At 35.8% G+C, this 26,255-nt stretch overlaps 2 protein-coding genes across 3 annotated transcripts; one reads left to right on the top strand and one right to left on the bottom strand.

The window, feature by feature from the left end:
* Positions 1–16,217: 16,217 nt before the first annotated feature.
* On the bottom strand, positions 16,218–20,923 carry LOC306667969 (dnaJ homolog subfamily B member 9-like). 2 transcript variants are annotated; one of them, XM_079150869.1, is made up of 3 exons: positions 20,692–20,923; positions 18,736–18,962; positions 16,218–17,763 (listed from the first exon to the last, which is right to left on the bottom strand). In XM_079150869.1, the coding sequence occupies exons 2-3, from the start codon at positions 18,950–18,952 to the stop codon at positions 17,387–17,389; spliced, it is 594 nt and encodes a 197-aa protein (XP_079006995.1). In that variant the 5' UTR covers positions 18,953–18,962; positions 20,692–20,923; the 3' UTR covers positions 16,218–17,386. The 2 variants fall into 2 exon arrangements, with proteins under 2 accessions (XP_079006995.1, XP_079006994.1); XM_079150868.1 differs by having other exon boundaries at positions 20,698–20,922.
* A 223-nt stretch (positions 20,924–21,146) lies between these two features.
* Positions 21,147–26,004, top strand: LOC306667085 (THAP domain-containing protein 5-like). The gene is made up of 3 exons (XM_079149360.1): positions 21,147–21,312; positions 24,347–24,539; positions 25,000–26,004. Exons 1-3 carry the CDS (start codon positions 21,233–21,235, stop codon positions 25,909–25,911), a joined length of 1,185 nt encoding a protein of 394 aa, XP_079005486.1. The 5' UTR covers positions 21,147–21,232; the 3' UTR covers positions 25,912–26,004.
* The last annotated feature ends 251 nt before the right edge of the window (positions 26,005–26,255 follow it).

The raw sequence follows: 26,255 nt of genomic DNA, 5'->3' as shown, positions 1-26,255 counted from the left end.
ACAATTTGAATAATGGCATTTAAATGGAAAATTATTTTCTTACATTAAAATACCTAAAAGACAAATAATGATAGAAAATTTACAGAAAAGGAGATGTTAGAAGGGGTTTTAAAAACATTTTGTGGATGACTCAGTGTATCAATCTTTATGAATTGATGTCATTTATTTTGTGTAATCAAGATGTCCTAATTTAGATTAGTCTACTATACCATAGAAATAAAGGAGTTTGTAATGTTTCAGAAAACCAAATCATGAGATAAATACATCTTATGAGACATCTAGTTCATTCATTTACTAAATAGTAACTAAGAATCCACTCTGTATAGTCCCAGATCTAGACACTTAAGGTATGACAGTGAACAAAACAAATGAAGATCTTTATACTCAAGTAGCTTATATTCCATCAGGAAGAAACCGATAATAATAATAAAATAGTGCTACGCAAAAAAGAAAAACAGAATTAAAGAGAGGGATATAGTATACGGGAGAAGAGAGACACAGTGTGGTATTAAACAGGGTGGTCAGGAAAGCCCATGGAAAAAGTGTCACGTGAGTTAAGACTGGAAGAAGTTGAAGGGATTGGCCATATGAAAAGAGAATGGTCCAGCTGGAGGAAACAGTGAATCCAAAGATCCCAAAAGGAAGCATATCAGGCACCTTCCTGGTAAGGATCTTTTTGGCAAAAACAGTAAACAAGGAGAAAGATACAATAAGATAAAATTAGGTGAGAGGAAGGATGGGCTGATTTCATAGGACTTTGTAGATCTTTTTTAATTACATAGTTTTTAATGTGAATGAGAAGGAAACAGATGGAAGGCTTTAGGCAGAGAACAATCAAGTTCTGGTTTACCTTTTAAAGGAATAATTCTAAGTGCCTTCTTGATAACAGAATATAAGGGACAAAGGATGGAAATTTACCTAATAACCTATATGAAAGATGATGATGGTGTTAGCATTGGAGAGGATAAAATGCTGTGAGATTCCAGAAATGTGCTAAAGGCATAGCCAATGGGATTTACTACAGGTGCAAGTGCAAGAGCTTCACAGAAATTGAGACTCACCCCAAGGTTTGAACTTGAACAACAGGAAGGATGAATTTGCAAGCAGCTGAGATGCAGCAGGTTTGAGGTTGTTGTTAAGGTATAATTTAGGCTGTTGCATATATGAATCTGGAGTTTTGAACATATGAATCTTGGCTAGAGATAGAAATTTGGAACTGGCAAGCATATTGATGATATTAAAACTATGAGATTAAAAGAGATCACTTAGGGAATGAGTATATCAGAAATAGAAAAGAACTGAAGGGATAAAAGAGGAAGGGAATGCGAAGGCAGGGGAGGGGAGAAGATGAGGACAGGAAGGACCAGGACTGAGAAGATACCAAGGAGAGGAGGGGGAATCAATAAAGGATATCAAGAAGGAGCAACCAGCGGAAAATAAGAAAAACCAAGAGTTTGGTGTTTTGGGAACAAATAGAATAAGGAATATCAAGGAGGAGAGTGTTGAACTGTGTGTAAAAATGAGATTGGAGACATCATTGATTTTTTTATTATTTGATGTTGATTTCACATTTCATAGCTAATGGATGACTCTGACGCAGGAACTTTTGGTAGAGTGGTGGGAATGAAAAGTCTAAGGAGAAGTTTTGCTACAGAAACAAAAATAGAAATGAGACAGCAACTGGTTGGAGAAGTGGAGCCAGAAGAAGAAATAGAAACAGGTTTAATATGAATCATTGAATAGAAAGCAAAACATGGAAAACACAGAAGACAGGAATCTCTGCAGCAAAGTATTTGAATACCCTGAATGATGTGATCCAGTGAAAGTTGGAGGGAATATGAAGTGCTTGTTGATGGCAGTGGGGTCACAGAAAGAGAAAGTGAATTACTCTTGTGGGACAATAGTTGGGAAAGTTAGGATTATGTCAGATTATGTTAATTTTCTTTAGAACAAAGAACACCAGCTATGAATAACTATGGATGCAATTATTTTTGTACTTGTTTTTCCATGCAGATGAAAGTTGTAATTTTCCCAATACTGGCTTTTGATATTGATGATTTTATGTCATTTTCTAAGAGGCAGACAAACAGGGCTGATGATCACTTGGCATTGAGAAAAGGAGGACTTCTAGGCTCTTCGCTAAGATACATACACATTATCTGTCTTACATCATGAGTATTCTATCTTTATGACCAATGTCCAGCTTTAGTCTGGACCTTCCTAGCATTCATAACAATAACAAAAAACAAGGTATAGTATACACACGTACTTTGCATCTTTAAGGTTAATGACTCTTCAAATTGCTTTCTAATAAATGTGCTCTTGTGCTCTAGCAGCTGTATGGGGGACATTCATGTACCACTTGTTCACGACAAGCTTTTATGGTAAAGCTTAAGTTTGCCTTTCCACACAAGTTTGTTCTTTAATTATATTTAAAGTTATATCTAATACAGAATTTTCGAAGAACACCACACAAAATTCTTTATTTAATGGTCCAGAGAGATGTTTCTTGAAAACATAGGTTCTTAAGCATAGATTTTATAAATGGCTCAATCTTTCTCTGCTTCTTGCCAGGAGCAGTGGTTCCTGCCTGTAATACCAGTGACTAAGGAAGCTGAGGCAGGAAGATCACAGGTTTAAGGCCAACTTTAGCAACTTAGTGAGGCTCTAAGCAATTTAATGAGACCCTGTCTCAAAATAAACATTAAAAGGACTCAGTGTGTAGTTCACTGTTGAAGTTCCCCTGGATCAATCCCCAATATCAAAAAACAAAACAAAACAAATATATATATTTGTTATATATATATTTGTAATTATATATATATTGAATATATATATATTCTTATATATATATATAAGAATATATATATATATTCTTATATATATATAAGAATATTTATATATATATATTCTTATATATATATATTCTTATATATATATAAGAATCTTTGGATAATAAGGAAACTTTTGAAAAGCATTGTTTCCTATATTTGACCTATGAATTCTTGTTTTCCACTGAACACAAATTTAACACACTTTGGAAAAGGCTGGTTTACAGCTATTTCTTTGCAAAAGTACATTATTCCATGATAAAATTATTGGAAATATTTTGATAATATTGTTCTAATACTTAAGAAAATGAGTATAAAATATATTCATAATGTGGACTTCAAGCCAAAGTTAGTCAGAAGGGATAAAGAAGGTTATTTCATACTGCTTAAGGGAAGCATAAATCAGCAAGATATAACAATCATAAACATCTATGCCCCAAACAGTGGCTCATCTATGTATGTCAAACAAATCCTTCTCAATTTCAGAAACCAAATAGACCACAACACAATAATACTAGGTGATTTTAACACGCCGCTCTCACCACTGGACAGATCTTCCAGACAAAAATTGAGCAAAGAAACCATAGATCTCAACAACACAATCAATAATTTAGACTAACGGACATTTATAGAATATTCCATCCAACCAAGAGTGAATACACTTTCTTCTCAGCAGCACATGGATCCTTCTCTAAATAGACCATATATTATGCCACAAAGCTAATGTTAGCAAATACAAGAAGATAGAGACACTAGCATGTATTCTATCAGATCATAATGGATTGAAGTTAGAAATAAATGAAAGAGTAAAACACAGAAACTATTCCAACATCTGGAGGTTAAACAATATGCTATTATATGATGAATGGATAACAGAAGATATTAAGAAGGAAATTAAAAAATTCTTAGAGGTAAATGAGAACAAAGAAACATCATATCAAAACCTCTGGGACACTATGAAAGCAGTACTTAGAGGGAAATTTATTTCATGGAGCGCATTTAATATAAGAAGTAAAACTCAACAAATAAACAACCTAACACTACAGCTCAAAGCCTTAGAAAAAGAAGAACAGAACAGCACCAAAAGTAGTAGAAGACAGGAAATTGTTAAACTCAGAGCTGAAATCAATGAAATTGAAACAAAAGAAACAATACAAAAAATTGACAAAATAAATAGTTGGTTCTTCGAAAAAATAAACAAAATCGATAAACCTTTAGCCACACTAACAAAGAGAAGACGAGAGAAAACCCAAATCACTAAAATTCGGAATGAACAAGGAAATATCACTACAGACAGGATGGAAATACAAAACATAATTAGAAGCTATTTTGAAAATCTATACTCCAACAAAATAGAAAATTTCGAAGACATCAACAGGTTTCTAGAGACATATGAATTGCCTAAACTGAATGAGGAGGACATAAACAATTTAAATAGACCAATTTCAAGTACTGAAATAGAAGAAGTCATCAAAAGGCTACCAACAAAGAAAAGTCCGGGACAGATGGGTTCTCAGCCGAGTTCTACAAAACCTTTAAGAAGAGCTCATTCCAATACTTCTCAAAGTATTCCATAAAATAGAAGAGGAGGGAACCCTCCCAAACTCATTCTATGAAGCCAATATCACACTGATACCTAAACCAGACAGAGACTCATCAAGGAAAGAAAATTTCAGACCAATATCCTTAATGAACATCGACGCAAAAATTCTCAACAAAATTTTAGCAAATCGCATACAAAAACATATTAAAAAGATAGTGCACCATGATCAAGTGGGTTTCATCCCAGGGATGCAAGGTTGGTTCAACATCAGGAAATCAATAAACGTAATTCACCATATTAATAGACTTAAAGTCAAGAATCACATGATTATTTCAATAGACGCAGAAAAAAGCATTTGATAAAATACAGCACCCCTTCATGCTCAAAACACTAGAACAAATAGGGATAGTGGGAACATTCCTTAACATTGTAAAGGCCATTTATGCTAAGCCCATGGCTAATATCATTCTAAATGGTGAAAAGCTGAAAGCATTCCCCCTAAAAACTGGAACAAGGCAGGGATGCCCTCTTTCACCACTTCTATTCAACATCGTTCTTGAGACTCTGGCCAGAGCAATTAGACAAACCAAAGAAATTAAAGGGATACGAATTGGAAAAGAAGAACTCAAACTATCCTGTTCGCTGATGACATGATTATATATTTAGAGGAACCTGGAAATTTCCACCAGAAACTCTTAGAACTCATAAGTGATTTCAGTAAAAGTAGCAGGTTACAAGATCAATGCCCATAAATCCAACGCATTTTTATACATAAGTGATGAATCTTTCAGAAAGAGAAATTAGGGAAAACTACCCCATTCACAATAGCCTCGAAAAAAATAAAATACTTGGGAACAATCTCACAAAAGAGGTGAAAGACCTCTACAATGAGAACTATACACACTAAAGAAAGAAATTAAAGAACACCTTAGAAGATGGAAAGATCCTTCCATGTTCTTGGATAGGAAGAATAATATGTCAAAATGGCCATACTACCTAAAGTGCTATACAAATTCAATGCAATTCCAATTAAAATCCCAATGACGTACCTTACAGGAAATAGAGCAGGCAATTATGAAATTCATCTGGAAGAATAAGAAAACCCAGACTAGCTAAAGCAATCCTTAGCAGGAAGAGTGAAACAGGGGGGTATTGCAATACCAGATCTTCAAACTCTACTACAAAGCAATAGTAACAAAAACGGCATGGTATTGGTACAAATAGAAAGGTAGATCAATGGTACAGAATAGAGGACACGGACACAAACCAAATAAATACAATTTTCTCATACTAGACAAGGGGCCAAAAATATGCAATGGAGAAAAGATAGCCTCTTCAACAAATGGTGCTGGGAGAATTGGAAATTCATATGCAACAGAATGAAACTAAACCCATATCTCTCACCATGCACGAACTAAACTCAAAATGGATTAAGGACCTCGGAATCAGACCAGAGACCCTGCAGATTATAGAAGAAAAAGTAGGTCCAAATCTTCATCTTGTTGGTCTAGGACCAGACTTCCTTAACAGGACTCCATAGCACAAGAAATAAAAGCTAGAATCAACCACTGGGATAGATTCAAACTAAAAAGCTTTCTCTCAGCAAAGGAAACTATCAGCAATGCGAAGAAAGAGCCTACAGAGTGGGAGAATATCTTTGCCAATCATACTTCAGATAGAGCACTAATCTTCAGAATCTATAAAGAACTCAAAAAACTCTACTCCAAGAATTTCAAACAGTCCAGTCAACAAATGGGCTAAGGAAATGAATAGACACTTGACAGAAGAAGATCTACAAGCAATCAACAAACATATGGAAAAATGTTCAAACATCTCTAGTAATAAGAGAAAATGCAAATCAAAACCACCCTAAGGTTCCATCTCACCCCAATTGAATGGCGATTATCAAGAATACGAGCAACAACAGGTGTTGGCGAGATGTGGGGAGAAAGGTACACTCATACACTGCTGGTGGGGCTGCAAATTAGTGCAGCCGCTATGGAAAGCAGTGGGTGGAGTTCCTTAGAAAACTTGGAATGGAACCACCATTTGACCCAGCTATCCCACTCCTTGGCCTATACCCAAAGGACTTAAAATCTGCATACTACAGAAATACAGCCACATCAATGTTCATAGCTGCTCAATTCACAATAGCCAGACTGTGGAACCAACCTAGATGCCCTTCCAATTGATGAGTGGATCAAGAAACTGTGGTATATATATACTATGGAATATTACTCAGCCATAAAGAATGATAAAATTATGAGATTTGCAGGCAAATGGATGAAATTGGAGAATATCATGCTAAGTGAGATAAGCCATCTCAAAAAGCCAAAGGACGAATGATATCGCTAATAAGTGGAGGTTGACACATAATGGGGGGGAGGGAAGGGTTAGAGTTTAGGGTTAGGGAGGGGGGGCAAGTATAGAGGAAGGAACTACTGTAAGACGAGGGTAAAGAGGGGTGGGAGGGGTGGGGGGAAGGGAAAAAAATAACAGAATGAATCAAACAACATTGCTCTATGTAAATTTATGATTACACAAATGGTATGCTTTACGCCATGTACAAACAGAGAAACAACATGTATCCATTTGTTACAATAAAAAAAAAAAAAAAATATATTCATTTAGCACATCGTATCCTATTGCCCTTACCTATTCTCTTCTCACATAGAAAACACATTTCATTGTTGCAGCCCAATTTACTTTCATAGAATCACTATAAGGTATGCATGGAGCACTTCAAAACTGGAGATTTTCTGTTTCCTAAGGAATTTCTTATTACCTATAAAGTACTTCCCTCAAATAGATATACTAACATTTTCCATTTTCTCACTCTACTACAATCTCTTCTCTTAAATGCCATCATGAAACCACAGTTGGCCAGTAAATGAAGTATATATGTCATGTCTGGGCCAAACCATTTGATTTTGTGAAACTTTTACCTCACTTCCTTCTAACCAAATAAGACTTACATAGAGCTGGTTGAGTCAGCACAGATACCTTTGGAAGACAGCTAGACCCACAGCAGATTGTTTATGAATAAGAAATAAACCTTGCTGGGCACAGTGGTACATACCTGTAATTCCCGCAACTTGGGAGGCTGAGGTAGGAAGATCAAAAGTTGAAGCCAACTTCAGCAACTTGGTGAGGCCCTCAGCAATTTAGCAAGACCCTGTCTCAAAAAAAAAAAAAAAAAGGAAGAACTGGGGATGAACTGGGGATGTAATTCAATAGTAAAGCACCCATAGGTTCAATCTCCAGTACCAAAAAAAAAAGGGAATGGGGCCTTGGGTTGTGGTAGGGCAGTATTACAGCACCCCTGGGTACTATCAAAAAGCAAAAAGAAAGACAGGAAGGAAGGAAGATAAAAGAAAAGAATAAAAGAAATTTTATAGTGTTAAGTCACTAAGGTTTGGGGTTGTTATTGCAGCATGGACTAGCCTATGTTAACTAACATACTTCTCTACCTACATAGAGAAAGGAAAAGAGATGAATGGATCATAACCATCCCCAAAAAGCAAAGAAAAATGTTTTTCTTCATGGCTTATATCCCTGATATACGTGTGCCTGTATTAGTAATCTGTATCAGGGAATCTGTATTCAAAGGACAAAAATGAATACAGATAACCAAACACTTGTCCCTTCTGATTATGAAATAATATATAACCCATTTTATAGTAACCATTTGGAAAATGCTAATTTAAAAGAAGAAAATGATGTACCACATTTAAATAATTACCTAAGTATTACTATATTTAAGTTGTAACTAAAATTGTGAAATGTCAGCAGAGAATTTTAATTTTACCCTAATACAACTAATGAATCATAACACTTCTTCAAGTGATTATGTGAAATTATATTTAAATAATAGGAAATTAAGTTTAAAAATTCAAATAGTATAAAGTGTTTGAAATACTGATTAAAACTTCTAATTAATGAGTGACAATTCCATGATGTATCATAACTCAAAAAGATTCTACTATTGAGACATTCTTAGGACGTAAGCAGCATAAATTGGTGAGGAAAGAGTGAAAACAAGAACTTTGTGGGGCCAAGTTTAAGGGAAATAATCCAGTACAGATTTGACTCCCTACAGGCCAGTAGTTTAAATTCAAAGCCAGTATTCAAATGAATAAGGAAAATGTAGGTTTGACGGTGGCAGGAGAGGAGAAGGCAGCAAAAGCACCAACTCCAGGCAAAAAGAATAGCCTGGACCTTGAAGAAAGAGACTCAGATCTTAAATATAATGAACACCATTTAACAATCATTTCCCTCTTAAAATGCCTACATAATCTTTACCCTAAAATAAAGATTATTTACAAACCACCCAAAGATATTTTGATATATAGATGTTGAATATGTAGTTAGGCTCACTACCTGAAATAGACTACCAAGGCATGCAATTCAATTTTGGACTTCAGAAAATTCATAAATTATTATCATGGGACTTTGAGATCTGTCCCAAATACTTGAAACCACAAATGTTAAATCTACGAATGCCAAAATTCTACAGTGTTTAAGGTAAGGTTGGTTACTGAGTGAAACAAAAACTCAGCAATCATTCCAGAATATAAAGAAAAGTACTCAATGCCCTTTAAAGACTAAATAATTAAATGGTAAAGAAGAAATCATGAAGTAGAAAAGTTCAAGACCACTGAAATTTTTAAGTTTTAATATTCATCAGGTTAGAGTATATGCACTCTTTCCCTCCATCCTTATAAAATGCCTTTTTGCCAGGTGTCCACCCTTTTCTATTTTGGATACTAGACTAGACCTACCATGCTGAGTCTTGACCTAAACCAATTATGGTCATTTTACTCTTTTAGGGATTGGTTTGAACATGGACATGTTACAGCAGGTAACATTTCTGGCCAGTATGATGGGAACTATTTTCAAAGCATTCTAAAAGATTTCATTGTTCATAATAGTCATTTATTATCAGTCTGAGAATTAAGCCAACACACAGAGAGATCAGAGCCAAGAAAACTTCAAAGTAGCAAAACCAGATTCCAAGCATGCCACTCCTAGAGCTGCCTGACCTCTGGACTTCTTGTTAGAGAAGAAAGTAAGCTTTTTATTGCTTGGGAAAACTTAATTTACAATTTTCTGTTACCTGAAACTGCAGGTCTCTTAATTGATATACTAATATAAACAAAATGCATTCACAAACAAAAATTCAAACATTAAAGATTGAAGTAAAAAGCAAAACAAGTCTTCCCCTGCCTTCCAGTCCCTCCTTCTGTTGTCAAAGCTTCTGGTTCCTGTCATTAAAATTTTAAATATCCTTACATCACTAGTTTTGGTTTATAACTTTAGACAGATGATTACCTACCATGAGAAATGATAGAACTAATACACAAACTTTCTTCTCATTTCCTTTCCCTTATTTTAGGTACAGTTTACATAATTATCTATAAATGTAATTGACTCTTTCATGCTTTGTTTATTGATTAGAAAAGACTAGTAATATAATAAACAAATTCACTATAAATTGAATAATTAAATCTATGAAAGAAATTTCCAAGTCAAATTGTAATGTTTGCTCTCAATTTCTTTCTAGCTTTCTTAATGCCTGCGAGTGTGCACTCAGTTCTATCGTTCCCCATGTTGTACCAGTGGCTTTTTTTTTTTTTTTTTTCATGAGTTATGTGGTGCTAATTTCTGACTTCCTACCTTTTCAAAATACCTTTATTTTGGTCTCATCCTCTATTAATAATTGATCTGTTTGGTTCTAGGCTCAAAACTACTTTCCTGTTGGGTGTGGTAGTCCACGCCTGTAATCCCAGTGACTAAGGATTCAAAGGCAATCTCAGCAAAAGCAAGGTGCTAAGTAACTCAGTGAGACCCTGTCTCTAAATAAAATACAATAAAAGGCTGGAGATGTGGCTCAGTGGTTGAGTACCCCTGAATTCAATTCCCAGAACAAAAACAAAACTACTTTCCTTTAGAACTTCAAAGTTATTACTCATTCATCTCAGTACCAGGTATTACTTTTCATAAGTCTGTTTAATTAAAACTTTGTAGGGAAATTTCTGTTGACCACATTTCCCCACCAAATACTACACATTACTCTGCAACTCCCTACTCCCCACCCCACAAAATAAACCTCAATGCATTGGTTTTCTAGACTTGGTGTGTTCTGTTCTTCTTCCCCCATTCTCACCCTCTCTCCCTTTTCACCCTTCTGTAATGATTTATTTTTTTTATGTGGTTGGGTGTTGGAGAGAAAAGAATCCTTTGCCGCCTTCTACACCAGGAGACCACTTTACCAGCACTTCCCAGACACTTTCTTATAAAAGTTTATATCAGGAATGAGATAAGACTAACAATTTTTACTTCATACATGCAAAGTAAAAAATTAAATAATTCTAGAAAGACTGATTATGCCTATATTAATATTTTGACTGATTTCCATTTCTACATTACTTTGCAAACACAAAGGATATTTCACAAAAATACATATATAGTATAAAATGTAAGTGTGTGACTGACTGTTCATTCTGTCTACCACTGAATAGAAATACCTCAGTTTACTATTCAACTCTCAGTACCTGTTTGACGCCACCAACTGATACTGGTCCAATTAGTAAAAGAATTAGACTGTTAGAATGATTTGCCCTTTAACCTAATAGTCACAGTTTGATTCATCCCTCCTCAAATACTGTCTTATTTTTTAAAATATAATTTAGTAATGATGATTTCCATTTCTTGAGAAAATAATCAAGGAATTTGCAGTTAAATATACTCACATAATTTGCTTGATGATGGTCATTATTGATGTAGAATAATCCTTAAGAAAAGATACTATGAATATTATTCAAGTAATTAGAGCAGTAATCAAAAAAAGGCATATTGATGAAATGTACTCTAAAGAAAACCATAATGGGCTTTGATAGGATAGTCTTTTTCAATCACAGCTAATCCATAACTAATGGGAGCACAAGTGTCAGCCTAATATATGCTATTATTCTTGCTTTACATTAAGTAATATTTGGTATATGTTTATGTATGTGTTCCAAATATTTGTTATGATTTGATTTTGTTTAATCTAGTATTCACCAAACTTTCATTGCAGCACACTAGAGGTTGGGAGGTCTAAGATGAAGGTAACTGCAGATTTGCTGTCTGGTGAGGGCTCTCTTCCTGGTTCAGACACAGCTGTCTTCTTTAATGTCCCAAGGCGGGAAGGGCCAGTGGTCTCTCTCTGGCCTCTTTTACAATAGCACTAGTTCTACTCAGGAGGGCTCTGCCCCTATGATCTAATCACCTCCCATGGGCCCCAACTCCTAACACCATCAACTGGCAAGCGAAGATCTCAACGTTATGAATTTTGGAGGGACATAAACATTCAGACCATAGTACCCACATATAAAGAAACATACTGTGTGTAACAAGGTTTAAACACTAACACAGATTTCACAAACTCATTTGAACATGATTATTTTTTTCACAGAAAACTTATTAAAATCCTGTAGCAAATCATTCTGAAGAACGAGTTATTGCTATACTAATGGAATCATAACTAAAACTCTACTAAAATGTCTGCATTGAAAATTCTGTCCAGAAATGCCTCCACCAAAAATTGTTTTCCAAATAATTCCATTAAGAGCACTTAATTTTACTACCATTCTGGTTTAAACCTGCTGAATCAGACACACCCCTCACCACCTGGTAAAAACTGGTCTTGTCAAGGTCATTTTTACATCTGTATTGTTAAGTAAAATAACGGTCAATAAAAGTCATTATCTTCCCAGATTAGCAGCAGCATTTACAAGGCTGACACCTTCCTACTACTTGATATATTTACTTTCCTCCAAATCACAGAACTCATAACCCTCTGGCTTCTACTTCTCAGATGCCTTTGTAGGTACCTGAAGGGTTGGTTCTTTAATTGCTTCTTTTTAATATCTACTATCATTCCCTTAGTGATTCCACCCAGTCTCAAAGTTCTAAATGTCACCGGTATTTGACAATTCCAATATGGACATTTCCAGCTCAGCTTTCTCCCACAAACTCCAAAAACCTCTTCATCTCAAATTTAGTGTATTCAAACTCAACTTTCGATTTTCCCTCTTAAATGTCTTCTTCCTGCAGCCCATCTTAAAAGTAATTTTATTTTCATAGTTACTTGGAACATAAGGCTCAGAATCATCCTTTTCTCCTTTCATCTATATTCAATTCATAAGCAAATCCTTGTAGTTCTACTTGCAGAGTACATTTGGAATCTTACCACTTCATCCCAATTTCACTAACACCCTGGTGTAGTATACGAGCTGCAAGGATTTCTCAGTCTAGAACACTGGAATAATCTCCTAATTAGTCTTACTATTCCACCACAGAAATTACCCCTCTATGGTCTAGCTCAACACAGTAGCTACAGTGATCCTTTCAAAATGTTCAAAAGATGGAAGACGTTTATCTGCTTAAAACTCAGGCATCACATCACATTCCAAAGTCAAATCCTTTACAAACACTACAAAGTCTTACACGAACTATAGGGCCATCTCCAAACCCTATTACCTTTATGAACTCATCTTCTGCTACTCATTTGCTCACTGGCCTCCAGCAACTACACTGGCTTCTACGCTATTACTAGAACTTCTCACACATGCAAATAATTCCCTTCAAGTTTTTGTGCAAATTCACCTTCTCAGTGTGGCCTCCACTGAACATCCTGTTGAAAATTACAACACATCCTCAAATTGCCTGACTTACCAAATTTTCTTTCCTGTACTATTTTCTTTTTCCATAGTTCATCATCTCACGTGGTATTTTTTTTAATTGGTTCTTCTTAGTTATACTTGAAAGTATAATCCATTTTGAATAAAATTATACAAGCAAGGTATATATCTTATTCTAATTAGGATCCCATTCTTGTGGATGAACACGACAGTGGAATTCATTAGGTATTTTCATGTGTACACGGGAAAATTGTTAGATTTATCCTGTCTTTCCTATTTCTATGCCCCTCCCTTCCCTTCATTCCCCTTTGTCTAATCTACTGAACTTCTTTCTCTTCTCCTCCCCCACTTTATGGTTTAGCTTCCACATATCAGTGAAAACATTCGGCCTGTGGTTTTGGGGGATTGGCATTATGGTTGTCTCCTTCCACAGGAATGTAAGAACCCCATCACCTTTTATGTTGTATGAATACCAATAATTAGAACTGTGCTAACAAATTATCTAGGTAGTTCCACCTTAGCAGAAGGTCTGGAGAGAAATTGGGGAGGACATTTGAGTAGCAAAGTTATGAGGAAGAATCTGAATTTTGTAAGACAAGGTAGACCTGCATAATTGTAAACAAACGGACTACACATCTTCTCCCACTGACTTTTGTTGCAATGTAAACTACATATGGATTCACATTGCTTCATCTATTTTGCCTGACACCATATTTACATGGAAGGAAATCCTGGAATAAGCAAATTAGGACAAGAACCTATGCCTGACTTATCAGAAATCTGGTACTACTAAAATTTTAGAGATCATTTAGTCCCTGAATTTTATTTATGTCAGGATTAATTGTTGAGGCGTCTCTTTCCTGCTGTTGCTTGGAATACATATTTAGGAAACTTCATGAAGTTGCCAATGACTGAGAAAATTTCCTCAGCAGTTGTGTCGGTTTCTGATCTCTTTGAACAGGAGTTAGGGTTCTGGGTAAGTATGTGGTTGGCAATGCAGAAACTATTGTCTCTACACAAGGCAAAGCAACAAGGCCTTACTCCGGAAATGAAGGGCTGCCTTTCTCACTTCTCCACTCTATCTTCCCATCACAACCCCATTCCTTCCCTAGGAGCTCCCCAGGAACAATCCTTTCTTCAAGAATGATTCTTAGTCCTCAGCCTGAAGAAAAGTTACTTCTGGAAACTATTTACCTGGGAAGAGGAAAGAGCAGGGGTTTCCAGTGCAATTCTTCTATGAATTCTCATAAACTACGGTCCTTCCTTCCCCCATTATGAGCCTCAAAGCTTCTGCAGGACATCTTGGCTGTGGTTTTCCTCTAACTTCTCAGTTCAATCTCTTCCACTTTATACCCTGCTGAAATGTCTCAAAACTTCTGGCTTTTGTTTTCCAGTACTTTGTTTTCATTCTTAACTTTCTATCACTTCATTGAGGTTAACAAAGAAAATAATCATAACTGACTATATTCAACCTATCTGGAATTTAAAATATCAACATTAACACAACAAATATAAAAACTTTAGAGATCTACTCTCTAGTAAGAAACTGATATCAATTTCCTCTCTATTCTGTTTGGCAATGATATTTTCCCTAGTGTATTTGTTTTGTTGGTACCAGGGATTAAATTCAGGGGTGTAGAACACTAAGCCACATCCCAGCCCCTTTTATTTTTAGACATGGTTTCCCTAAGTTGCTTAGGGCCTCACTAAAATTGCTGAGGCTGACTTTGAACTTGAAATCCTCCCACCTCTGCCTCCTGAGCTGCTGGGATTACAGGCATTAGCTAGGAACATGGCTAGTGTATTCTTTCAATTATTCAACAAAACTCTACTTCAAAAAATAAAATAACCCCAAGAAGGTACATTTTTTTTTTTTTTTTCTTTTGGTACTGGGGATTGAATCCAGGGACTTAACCACTGAGCCACATCCTGACCCTTTTTCATATTTTATTTAGAGACAGGGTCTCACTGAGTTGCTTAGGGTCTTGCAAAGTTGCTGAGGCTGGCTTTGAACTTGCAATTTTCCCGCCTCAGCCTGAAGTGCTGGGATTACAGGCGTGCATTACCACACCAAACAGTCAAAAGTAAAGTCAGGGAAAAAAAAAAAAAAAAAAAAAATATATATAATATATATATATTCAGAATGAGGAAAAGGAAGAAGATAATCAGGTCACGGAGAAAAAGGGGACACATGGTAACAATATAAAATAAACATCCTTTAAGTTAATCTTGATTTGAAAATGAGACCTCCATTGAATGTTTTCTCTAATATGAGGAAGCTAACCCACAATAAGGGGGTGGGGATAGAAGTTCAGTAGATTAGACAATGAGGAATGGAGGGAAGGGGGGATAGGAAAAGGAACAGAGGAATGAATTGTCCTGTGTACATATATGAAAACATCACAGTGAATCCCACCATCCACAAGAATGGATCCACAAGAATAAGATCTTCATTATATCAAAAAATCATATCATGCTTGTATAATTATATCAAAATGGATTCTACTGTCATGTATAAAAAGAACCAATAAATAAATCTTTTAAAAAATGAGATCTCCATCTTTTTTTGCCTCATTTATTCTGTTTCATAGGTTATATATGATCCTTAGCCCCAAATTCAAGGTATGGCTATTTTTTTATTATCAAACAAAAAGAGTAGATAGACCATCCAAGAGAGGAAGTTCACAAACAATAAATTAATTTTCTTAATTCCCAAATTAAGGACTGGGGATACAGCTCAGAGGCAAAGTGCCTGCCTAGCATGCCCTAAGTTCAACCCCCCACTGTAAAATGGAAAAAAAAAAAAAATTTCTCAAATTAAATGTAATTAACAATTAGTTTTATGCAGTCTCTGCTTTTTCCCAACCAGACCTAAATAGGAAAGACTATGGAAGAACACTTGCTTTGGGAAAGCAAATATGCCAAAATTATTGTTAATAAAATCTTCAAGCTATCAAAATTTGAGACAGAAGAAGATAAAACAGCAACAGAAATTATCAAATAACAACATAACAAGATCCTATCAGGGATTCTGATATAGACAAAAGTAACTTCAGGGGTATAACTTATGATCTGCATATGTCCCATGGCTTATATACATCCTTTACAACTCCAGAAGTGCATAATAAACTTTAAACAATAAAATGACAACAGAGAGTATCAGGTTGTAAATATTTATATTTCTCTCACACGTGATGTTGTATGAGACATTACTAGTTTTATTAAGTATCCATAGGATTAATACTCATATGGAGTATAATGTGAAAAAGTGCAGAACTAAAGAAATAAGTCTATTTGAAAACAAAAGCACACATTTCTTAGGATTTAAAAATATTGCACATAATAAGGTTGCACAGAAATTACTGGCTGGTTTTACAAACAGAATGAGGTATTAGTCAATCTCTAGATAAAGGTAAGTGCAAAGAGGAAGAACTATACACACACACACACACACACACACAAATACACATCAAATTCATATTAAGACCTAGAGTGCCAATGACTTAACAAAGAAATGTAAAAAGATGTATAAGTAGCTATGATTTCAACCCTAAAAAATCATTAGCTAGGGACTAAAACAATCTCTTGGCAATGTTTCATAAGTTTTCAGTTTTTCTCCAGTTTAACTAAGAGCAGTATAATCATTTCTTTTACCCCAATACTACAGTAGAAAGACACAGTTCTGTGGTAAATTTCAAACCACCCCTTTCTAAAGCTTTCAGTGGCAATTAACCGAGATACTGTGCTTTCTTTTTTTTTTTTTTGCTGACTCAATTAGTTCACATATATTTAGCAACCCAAGTCAGATGCTACAGAGCATGCAATTTTAAATTAGCAAAGGTTTCACTGCAAAAATCATTCAAATTCACACAATTATGCCTACAATAACTTTTAAAGTTTAATCTTGATGTATCAAGCAAACTCAATCTTTTTTTAGGGGGCAGGGGAATAAAACTGGCCACATTAATGAGTCCAAGGGCAGGTAGAAAGGAAAAAATAATAATAAAACAACCCAGGCAGATTTTTATCTTTCTTTAAAGAACCTTTCCTAATTAGAAATAATAATTAGATTTTTATCTACTAGCTGAATGTTGTGAATTCTTCAAAACAATTTAAATATATGTAATTGCTATGTCAAACTGTTTAAAGTAAGTGAAATCATGCACTTGTCAAAAAAGTTCACAGAAAACTGTTTTACAAAGACACTGAGGAAGAGTCAAATAGGTGGGTTTAGTGAGAAAAGGAAAAAAACCAACTATTGTCCTGAACAATCAGTGTATGTAGTAACCATATTTCCTCGTCGTTGAGTGACAGTCCTGCAGTGCTTGCTAGAGCCATGAAATCTTTTCAGTCTGTACTGTATGTCGATTGCTGGTATCAAAGCCACTAAAAGAGAACATTTTCTCCATATCTTCGAACATGTCATCAAACAATCCACCTCCAAAAGAAAACTCCTGAAAATGATGCCTTTGTCGACTAGAACCATCCTGACGTGTCTGGAAGTGATTTTCAAAATGCTTCTTAGACCGAGTGTTTTGGTTTTGACCAAAAAAACTGAAGTCTTTAAATAAATCATCAAAATTGAAGTTAAATGACTGCTCAAAAGGACTTCCACTGTTTCTTTGTCCTTTACCATTAGTAAAAGCACTGTGTCCAAGGGTATCGTACTCTTTTCGTCTATTAGCATCTGAGAGTGTTTCATATGCTGAAAGAGATAAAAAATACTTAGGAACTGAGGGTAAAAGATTCAAAATTACATACATTCAAACTTCTTCAAATATATGATTTCAACTCTATATTTTAGGGACAGATTTCACATCGAAGTAAAGCAAAGCACTACAAACTTAAGAATTAAACTGTAATTGAAGTTACAAAACAAGGCAAGTACTTCTTATTCAAGGCTCTATAATCAGTAGTAGTTAGTTAGCACAATGATACTCTAGTAAACACACAATAAGTGAGATAGACTCAATGTTACCGTGCTTGCCTGGTATGTGTAAGGCCCTGGGTTTAATCCCCAGCACCACCATCAAAACAACCATCACTCAACCCCCCAAAAAATGGTAAGTATTAAATGAACACCCAATAAGTATTTATTAAATGAATGCTTCCATTACCACAAAGAAATATGTGGTCAACAATTACAAAGTTCTAAAAAGTCTGATTTTTCACTTCCTTACTACTTGACGAAATATTTAATTCCAGCTCCCTAATCAGTTACCATCAATTCTTGAATGTTCACAAAGTACAACTTTAGAACAAATCTTAAGTCAAAATGTATTTCATACTGAAAAGACAAATGTGTTTTGAAATAAAATTAAATGTAGAAAACATCAGTCTATACTAGGTTTTTTATACTTAATCTACATACTTAATGTTTATAAATTAGGTTTAAGAATTTGGGGCACCTAAAATTCTTTTTTATATAGAAATAGCAGTGATTTTGTAAACAGAATGAAATCACTTATTTTCAATATTTTTAGATCTGTATTTGTCCAATCATTCATTTATTCACGATCCAGAGTATTATAAAAAAGTAATCTCAGAATCTCACATATTTACATGTAAATTCGTCACTTGCTATTCCCATCTCCATGAAACCTTCAAATACATAGACTTCTTAGCATTCTCTTTATTAGTTAATACCCATGAGACCTCAGGAAAGTCATTTATTTACCTTCTGCAATCTCTCTGAATTTTGCTTCAGCATCAGGACTCTTATTTTTGTCAGGGTGGTACTTCATGGCCAATTTGTGAAAAGCCTTCTTGATTTGGCGCTCTGATGCTGACTTGGGCACACCTAAGATATCATAGTAACTTTTTGATGCCAGAATTAATTCCGTTATCATTAAAATGCAGATTACAAAGATGAAAACTGACTGGGGAGTAGCCATTTCTAATATCCTAAAAGAGAAAAGGAAAAAAAATTTTTACCCATGGGACTAATCTTAACACTTTTTTCTTTTAAAAGAAACCTAATGAACCTTTGGATATGAAGTATATAATGCAACATAAAACAAAAATGTTCAGCAAATACTATCTTGTACATTCTATTGTATTGGCAGTGTTGGTATTTGTGACACTGAGTCTCTATTTTTAGTCTTTGGCTTACCTGCTGAAGTGAAAGCTAAATCTTGCTTTCTTAGGGAAGGAAGAATTCTACTATTAAGATATCCTAGGCTATTTGCATTAGTAGTGTGCTTTTTTCCCCTGTGAAGTTAATACATTATTATCACCTCAAAATATGAGTTCTTGAAAAGAAGACTGAGATCTTTTAAAATATTATTTGTACTTTTTTTCTTTAATTTTTGTTAAGCTTGTATATGATGGGTCTTCAATAATACCTAGTAAAATCAGTGATTAGAAGTTTTGAGTCTCTTCTGTGTTTGACTACAGTTAATGGAAAGGTAAAACCAAGAAAGATGTTTCTCCTTTTGGTTGAATTCTACTTGGTTACCACAATTTTGAAGTTGTAAAACCTGTATAAATGCAAGATCCCAAATGTTTAACAAAGAAGTATGGATAAATAAGTTCTGTTTAAATTTACTGCCAAGGCTGGGGTTGTGGCTCAATGGTAAAGCGCTAGCCTAGCATGTGTGAAGCACTGGGTTCGAGTCTCAGCACCACATATAAATAAATGAATAAAATAAAGGTCTATCAACATCTAAAAACAATTTTTTTAAATTTACTCCCATTTAAGAATTTCACTAAGGCAGCCAGAAAAAAAATGAACTAATTTGATACTTTAAGGCAGTTAGATGCTCATTTTCAAACTTCTAAGTAATTAAAACATTTATCTTAACTTTAAATTACTAGAGAAGTTTTAACTTAGAATTCTTGATAATATATATTTAATGATTTGAGATTCAAAACGAAGTGATCCTGTTCTTTTAACGCTGTACCACAGGAGTCCTTAATAACCTATGAATTACCTAACAAGGCTGACGAAAAGGCACTATGGTTTGTTGAAACTGCCTGCCTTCCTGTCCTGTGGCCTTTCCTGGGAGTAATTAGCAGGTGTATCACTACCCCCCCACACACCCTCAGGGAGTTATTCATAGTCACGGGTACCAAGGATCAAGTACAACCTCCTAGTTTAAAGAACACAAACTGGGCATGTCGAGGGGGCACGGCATCCACTGCGCGCTGCTTCAGACTCCAAGGACGGGTCTAACCACTGACAGGCAGCTACTGGCTAATAAACGTTCCTACACGGTTTCAAGATGAACGACTAATCATTTTTTGTAAGGTAACTTTTCCATTAAATTGACTTCTCATTTCCAAGAGGACCCGCTGGACAGCGGCCTGGGCCTTACTTCCCAGTGCCAGCGGCTGGTCGAGTTGGACAATTCAACCTTCAGCCAAAGGCAACCAGCCCTGTCCATCCAGGCCCCACCATCAGGGATCCCGGGGCCCGGCCCAGCGAGAAGCTGTCTGAAAGCCAATGGCACAACCCAAACACAAAACACTCTTTTGTGGTCTGATCATCGTCTAATGTTCCCTTCGACGAAAACGTGCAGCCCGAAGCCCTTGCGGCGACAGACACAGAGGCCACGATTGCCCCAAACAAGAAGCCACGGCTCCGGGGACGCTCCAAACCCCACTCCCCGCGACTCCCGGCCTCGTCCCTCACCCGCACCCTCAGGCTGCCGCTCCTCCTCCACAGAGCCGGTGACGCTCACGAACGGCTCCGTTCGGTTGCTGGGGCTCGGCCCCTCACCCCAGCTTCCGAGGCCTCCAGGAGCTGGCGCGCGCCCCACTGCCTCCTACACAAACACCGCTCGCTCCCCGCGCCGCCTCAGCCAACGCGTCCCGCCTCGGCCCGCTCCCCACTGGCGGGCGTCTGCTGCTGGAGCCACCGCCTCAGGAGAAGACCTACACGAAACGCTTCCCCATTGGCTCCCATCTACCCACCTGACCCTGGCGCCCTACGCGCACGTGGAAAACTGTTGTTGCCTCTCAGCCTGTGCGTCACTTCCCGCCCCACCCCTTCAAAGGGTCGTACTGAAGCTAGCGGAAGCGGAAGTGAGTCGACATTTCCGACGTCTTTCCCCTGGGCGAACCTTGGCGCAGGCGCAGTGGCTCGGACCGCTGGACCTACTTCCCCTGCCTCAGGAAGAAGGGCCCGCCTGTGCCCCTCGCCGGTCCCGGTCTTCCGGGACCTTACCTGAGTGATGCCCCGCTATTGCGCAGCGATTTGCTGTAAAAACCGCCGAGGACCGAACAATAAAGACCGGAAGCTGAGCTTTTACCCGTGAGTTGTCCTTGGGAAGATGGGTTAGCGCTGGGCCGCGGTCCTGCAGCCTTTGGAGCCAGGGCCTGGGAATCTCCTGTCAATTTTGTAAACTAGTCTTCGTGTGCGTGAGCGTAGCGTGATTGTCACCGCATAGGAGGAGTGCCTGAAGACTTGTGTTCAGTGTCCCTCTTGAGTGCCCTGTTTGGTAATCAACAAAGGAGTTAAAACAGTGAAGCTTGCGAGGTGCTCGGTGGTTTTCAGAACCTTTACCCCACTTTACCTGACCTCATTTCATGGAACGACATTGAAAACTATTTAGGGTACATCAAACCTGGTAGGTGGGAAGGTGCGCTCAAAGTTAATTTACACTCCCTGTGAGATCCCACAGACATAATTTAAACCCATTTTTTCTCCTGAGGGGAAAAAAATAAGGAGTATATTCTGTTCATGAATAGAAACAGGGTAAGCGTACTTCTGAGTAACTGGGACCCCGAAATATTTCCGTGAAATTACAGGAGTACTGATTTCATGCAGAACAGGGAAGCAGTGTTGTGTAATAGAGGCCTAGGCTCCAAAGCCATCTTTTCTAAATTCAAAGCCTGGTTCCATTACTTGTAGCCCAATGACCTACAAATAATTTAGATTCTCAATGTCTCAGATCTCATTTGTTAAATAGATATATTAGTGGAACTTAATTCACGCTTATTTTGTAAAAAGATAAAAAAACAAACAGTACTTGCAGGAGGTACCTGCTTAATGCATATGAAAAACCTGTGAAAATCAACATATTTAAAATATTCTATTTCCTTTTTTTTTGTATTTAAAAACAATTTGTTAGAGCTGATCTGGTTGTCTCTTACTTTTTCTTATTTTTCACGTGATGTATCATGAATCCCATTTTCCCTTAGGCCAAAAATTATATTCACTAATGGTTCAGCAGCTTTCTATAATCTTAAGTACTGGGGGGAGAAACTGATAACCTTAAGTAATTCACACTACATGACAATATATCCAGGAAGTCTCCTTGGATCCCTCCACAGAGGTAGTTATTTTGGGTGGAAAAAAATCTGATCCATTGTCAGTTGACAAATAGATTCTACTACATGAATGGTTTAAGAAGGTTTGTAGCAAAAGATCATGTTAAACTAATATTTTCCAGATTTATTTGGCCTTGGATTTGGGAGGCATGATCCCACACTAATCAATTGTTTACTCTATATGGACCTCATAGTTATTGAAGTTAAGGAGGAAAAAGTAATGCCAAATGGAATTATCATTTGTAAAGACTTTTTCCTCAAACTATGACTCTAAAGTGAGATTTTTTTTAAACTTGGGTGTTTTAAAAATTGCCTGTACAATCCACAAAATAAAAATTTAGTTTTATTCCCCTAATAGGACCGAAGAATTGAATTTGCTCATCCTTACATTATAGCAAGCTGTAGTGTATAAGTTTATATGAATTTGGTATTTCAGTAAATAGAGGCATACAGTGTCCAATTTATACTGATTGTTTTATGTATTTGGGGTATTACATAAGATAAACAAAATTACAAACAAATTAAACAAATATGAAGCTACTCAGTAATTCAGAAAACATAGTCTAGGAGATTTCCTAAAAATTTGTTAAGGAATTTTACTGCGTTGCAGTTACTAATTAGGATATTCACAGAATGTCATTTTTTTATGGTTTGCTACCTTATTGTATAGGTACAATGGAAATAATTTTGGAAATAGCATCCTTACACAAGAATTATACAAGAAAGCATTATTTTAAAAGACATGTTCTCATTTAAATGTACCAAAAGGTTGAGCTTACTCTTTTTGCCTTGAAATGCTTTTTCTGGTTATGCCTGTCATACTTCAAACCTAAGTGTTATATGCAAGCTTAGAATACCTTAAAACATATATTGTTTTCATGGTAGGAACTTCCAAAGATCATTTGAGATATTTTTTCCCACATAAGATGTCAGAATTAAAACATATCCTACAGACTCTTTTCCCCTAGGATCTTATAAACTTAGCAGAATTTAGGGAGGGGAGAAAAAGTACTACCTATTACAAAGCATAAACTACGTAGTTGGAATGAGAGGGCTTGTATAATACCTACATTGTGTATGAGAAACTCATATTGTTACTGTTTTTTTAAATAGGAAATTATCATTTACAATATGTCTTGGAAAATCTTGAAATGAGATATATGTACTAAACTGCTGTTTAGTACACTTTAACTCATACATTTAAACTGATTCTGTCATTAGTCCAGTTTTGCCTTCAAAACATATTGCAATATGTTAAAGCCAACTCTAAACCCAGGTTATTGTCAATACAGGAACAAAATGTCTTGCCTTTCTCTTTTTTTTATCTTCTTTCTTTCAAATCAAATATCCGAGTTTGTCTTTATTAACATGTTTAGTTCTTTTCCTGCTTCAGAGTTTCTTTTTTAGAACTTGAATTTTAGAGTTCCCAGTAAGTAGGTTACAGAAGTCAAGAAATATCACATGGGTAGAATTGAGGTTGATGCCAGTAAAGAGAAGGGGATATTAGTAGTTTTATACAAGTATTCATTTTATTCTCTAAATCATTTGTTTGAATTAATGTTGCCTTATTTTAAAATAATAAGAGTTTAAAGCTTAATGCTGCCTGAAATTATAGACAAGAAACCATTTGACTTGTGTTATTAATATGAAATACATTTGAGTGGGAATTTATAATTTTTGCAAAGCTCTTTCCTACTTCTAATTATACAGGTGAAACATAATCCACAGAAAATATGAGTGGATTTTATCCTTTGCAGGAATATCTGTTTTACTTGAAGGGACTCTGGATTCTGTTTTACAAACTATTCTGAAGCAAAAGCTTTGGCGACTAGCATATCATGACATCCTCTTACTATAGAGGTAATATAGTAGTTGTCATGAAGATGCTCTTATTTGGTGGGGATGGGTATCTTGCTTTTGCAGCACTTGACAAATAGTTTACCTAGATTTATAGGCCTGGAATTTGGCAAAATGTAAAAATACAGCAAAATGTCTTTTTCTTTTTTTAATTTCAGGTTTCCTCTACATGACAAAGAAAGACTTGAAAAGTGGTTAAAGAATATGAAACGTGATTCTTGGGTTCCTAGTAAATACCAGTTCCTATGTAGTGACCATTTTACTCCTGACTCTCTTGACATCAGATGGGGTATTCGTTATTTAAAACAAACTGCAATTCCAACAATATTTTCTTTGCCTGAAGACTATCAGGTATTGGAGTGGGGGCAGTAATGCTGAGCATGGTGGCACATTACAGGGTGACAGGTGATCAGGTACAGAAAGTGAGAGGGAAAGATAACAGCTGGGAAAATAAATACTTGAGAAAAAGGAACATCAATTTGCACTTCTACTAAAAATATGGTTAGTGTTTTTTAAAATTTAAACTGTTGTGGAGTTTAAGAAACAGAAGGTAACACATACAGTCTTAAGTCATTAACATAATTAATGAGTTACGCTTTTTTCTTTGCTGGGCATTTGAATGGTTTGAAATATGTGTTGAATGGGCTTAATGTTTTTTTTTAAAACAGGACATATTTAAATCATATGCTTAGAATATATTTTTAACTAAACAAATTTGGTTGGCCAGTATACTGCCCAAAGTTAAAATTAAGTCAGTATTAACCAATAACAGAATAAGTCTTTTTTAGAATTTGAAAATATTATTTTCTAGGGAAAAGACCTCTCCAAAAAAAAATCTCAGAAGAAAAAATTGGAAGAGAAAGAAGTATGCCTAAAAACCAGGTCAGAAGAATCATTTGCATCAAATGAGACAAAGAAAATTACAGTTAACACAGATGTGCTTCCTGAATGTGCAGAATTGCTTGATTCATCTGCCATGGTGAAGCCACCAACTCCAAAGCCAGGAAACCTACAAAATAAAGTATTAACTCTTAATCTAGTTAAACAAGACACTGAAAAACTGAAATCTACCCTGGAAAAATCAGTTAACCAAGATTTAGGTTTAAGGGGATTTCACACATCTTTTGAGAACCAAAATTCTTCAACTATTACTTTGACAACTTCAAATTCAGAAGTTATTCAACAGTCTTTGGAAACCCAAGAAGTACTTGAAATAACAACCAGTCATATTGCTAATACAAACTTTAGGAATAATTCCATGGAAATTAAGTCAGCACAGGAAAATCCATTCTTATTCAGCACAATTAATCAAACAGTTAAAGATTTAAACACAAATAAAGAATCTGTTATTGCCATTTTTGTACCCACAGAAAATTCTAAACCTATAGTTAATTCTTTTATACCTGTCCCCAAAGAAACCATAGAAATGGAAGACACAGACACTGAAGATTCCTTATATAAGGATATAGATCATGGGGCAGAAGTTTTACAAATTGAACATTCCTATTGCAGACAGGACATAAACAAGGAACATCTTTGGCAAAAAGTCTCTAAACTACATTCAAAGATAACTCTTCTTGAGCTACAAGAGCAACAGACTCTAGGAAGATTGAAGTCTTTGGAAGCTCTTATAAGCCAGCTAAAACAGGAGAACTGGTTATCAGAAGAAAATGTTAAGATTATAGAAAATCATTTCACAACATATGAAGTCACTATGATATAAAGAGGTTTTAAAACTATGATTTTGTATATGCTTTTTCCATCTAGACCAAATTCCATGTAAAGTGTACTTTTTCCCATATAATGTTCTCATCTTAATGAAGCTACAAAAGTGCTCTAGTATTATGCACTACGTCCTGTTCTTAAAATGCTCATTAATAAGAAAAAGTAGTTTTGGGGAAGAGAAAAATAGTTGTATCATTGAGTAGTTGCTCAAATTAAAATATAGTGAATAAATAATGAGTCAGTCATAAAAGAAACAATGATATGGTCAAAACACCCCAAAATAGATCAGCCTGGTACTACCACTGGCATACAGAGGGTTCGATTCAAGAATTTAATGACTCA

This window comes from Sciurus vulgaris (genome assembly GCF_902686455.1).
Source record: "Sciurus vulgaris genome assembly, chromosome: 8".
NCBI lineage: Eukaryota > Metazoa > Chordata > Mammalia > Rodentia > Sciuridae > Sciurus > Sciurus vulgaris.
This window is presented reverse-complemented; position numbering and strand designations above follow the sequence as displayed.

What these genes read in the sequence shown, in the direction of transcription:
- LOC306667969 (XM_079150869.1), bottom strand. Translation starts at nt 18,952, where the DNA reads ATGGCTACTCCCCAGTCAGTTTTCATCTTTGTAATCTGCATTTTAATG. An exon ending in ATTCAGAGAGATTGCAGAAG is followed by an intron (nt 17,764 to 18,735) that starts GTAAATAAATGA and finishes TATCTCTTTCAG; the next exon opens with CATATGAAACACTCTCAGAT.
- LOC306667085 (XM_079149360.1), top strand. Translation starts at nt 21,233, where the DNA reads ATGCCCCGCTATTGCGCAGCGATTTGCTGTAAAAACCGCCGAGGACCG. An exon ending in CGGAAGCTGAGCTTTTACCC is followed by an intron (nt 21,313 to 24,346) that starts GTGAGTTGTCCT and finishes TTTTAATTTCAG; the next exon opens with GTTTCCTCTACATGACAAAG. An exon ending in CTTTGCCTGAAGACTATCAG is followed by an intron (nt 24,540 to 24,999) that starts GTATTGGAGTGG and finishes ATTATTTTCTAG; the next exon opens with GGAAAAGACCTCTCCAAAAA.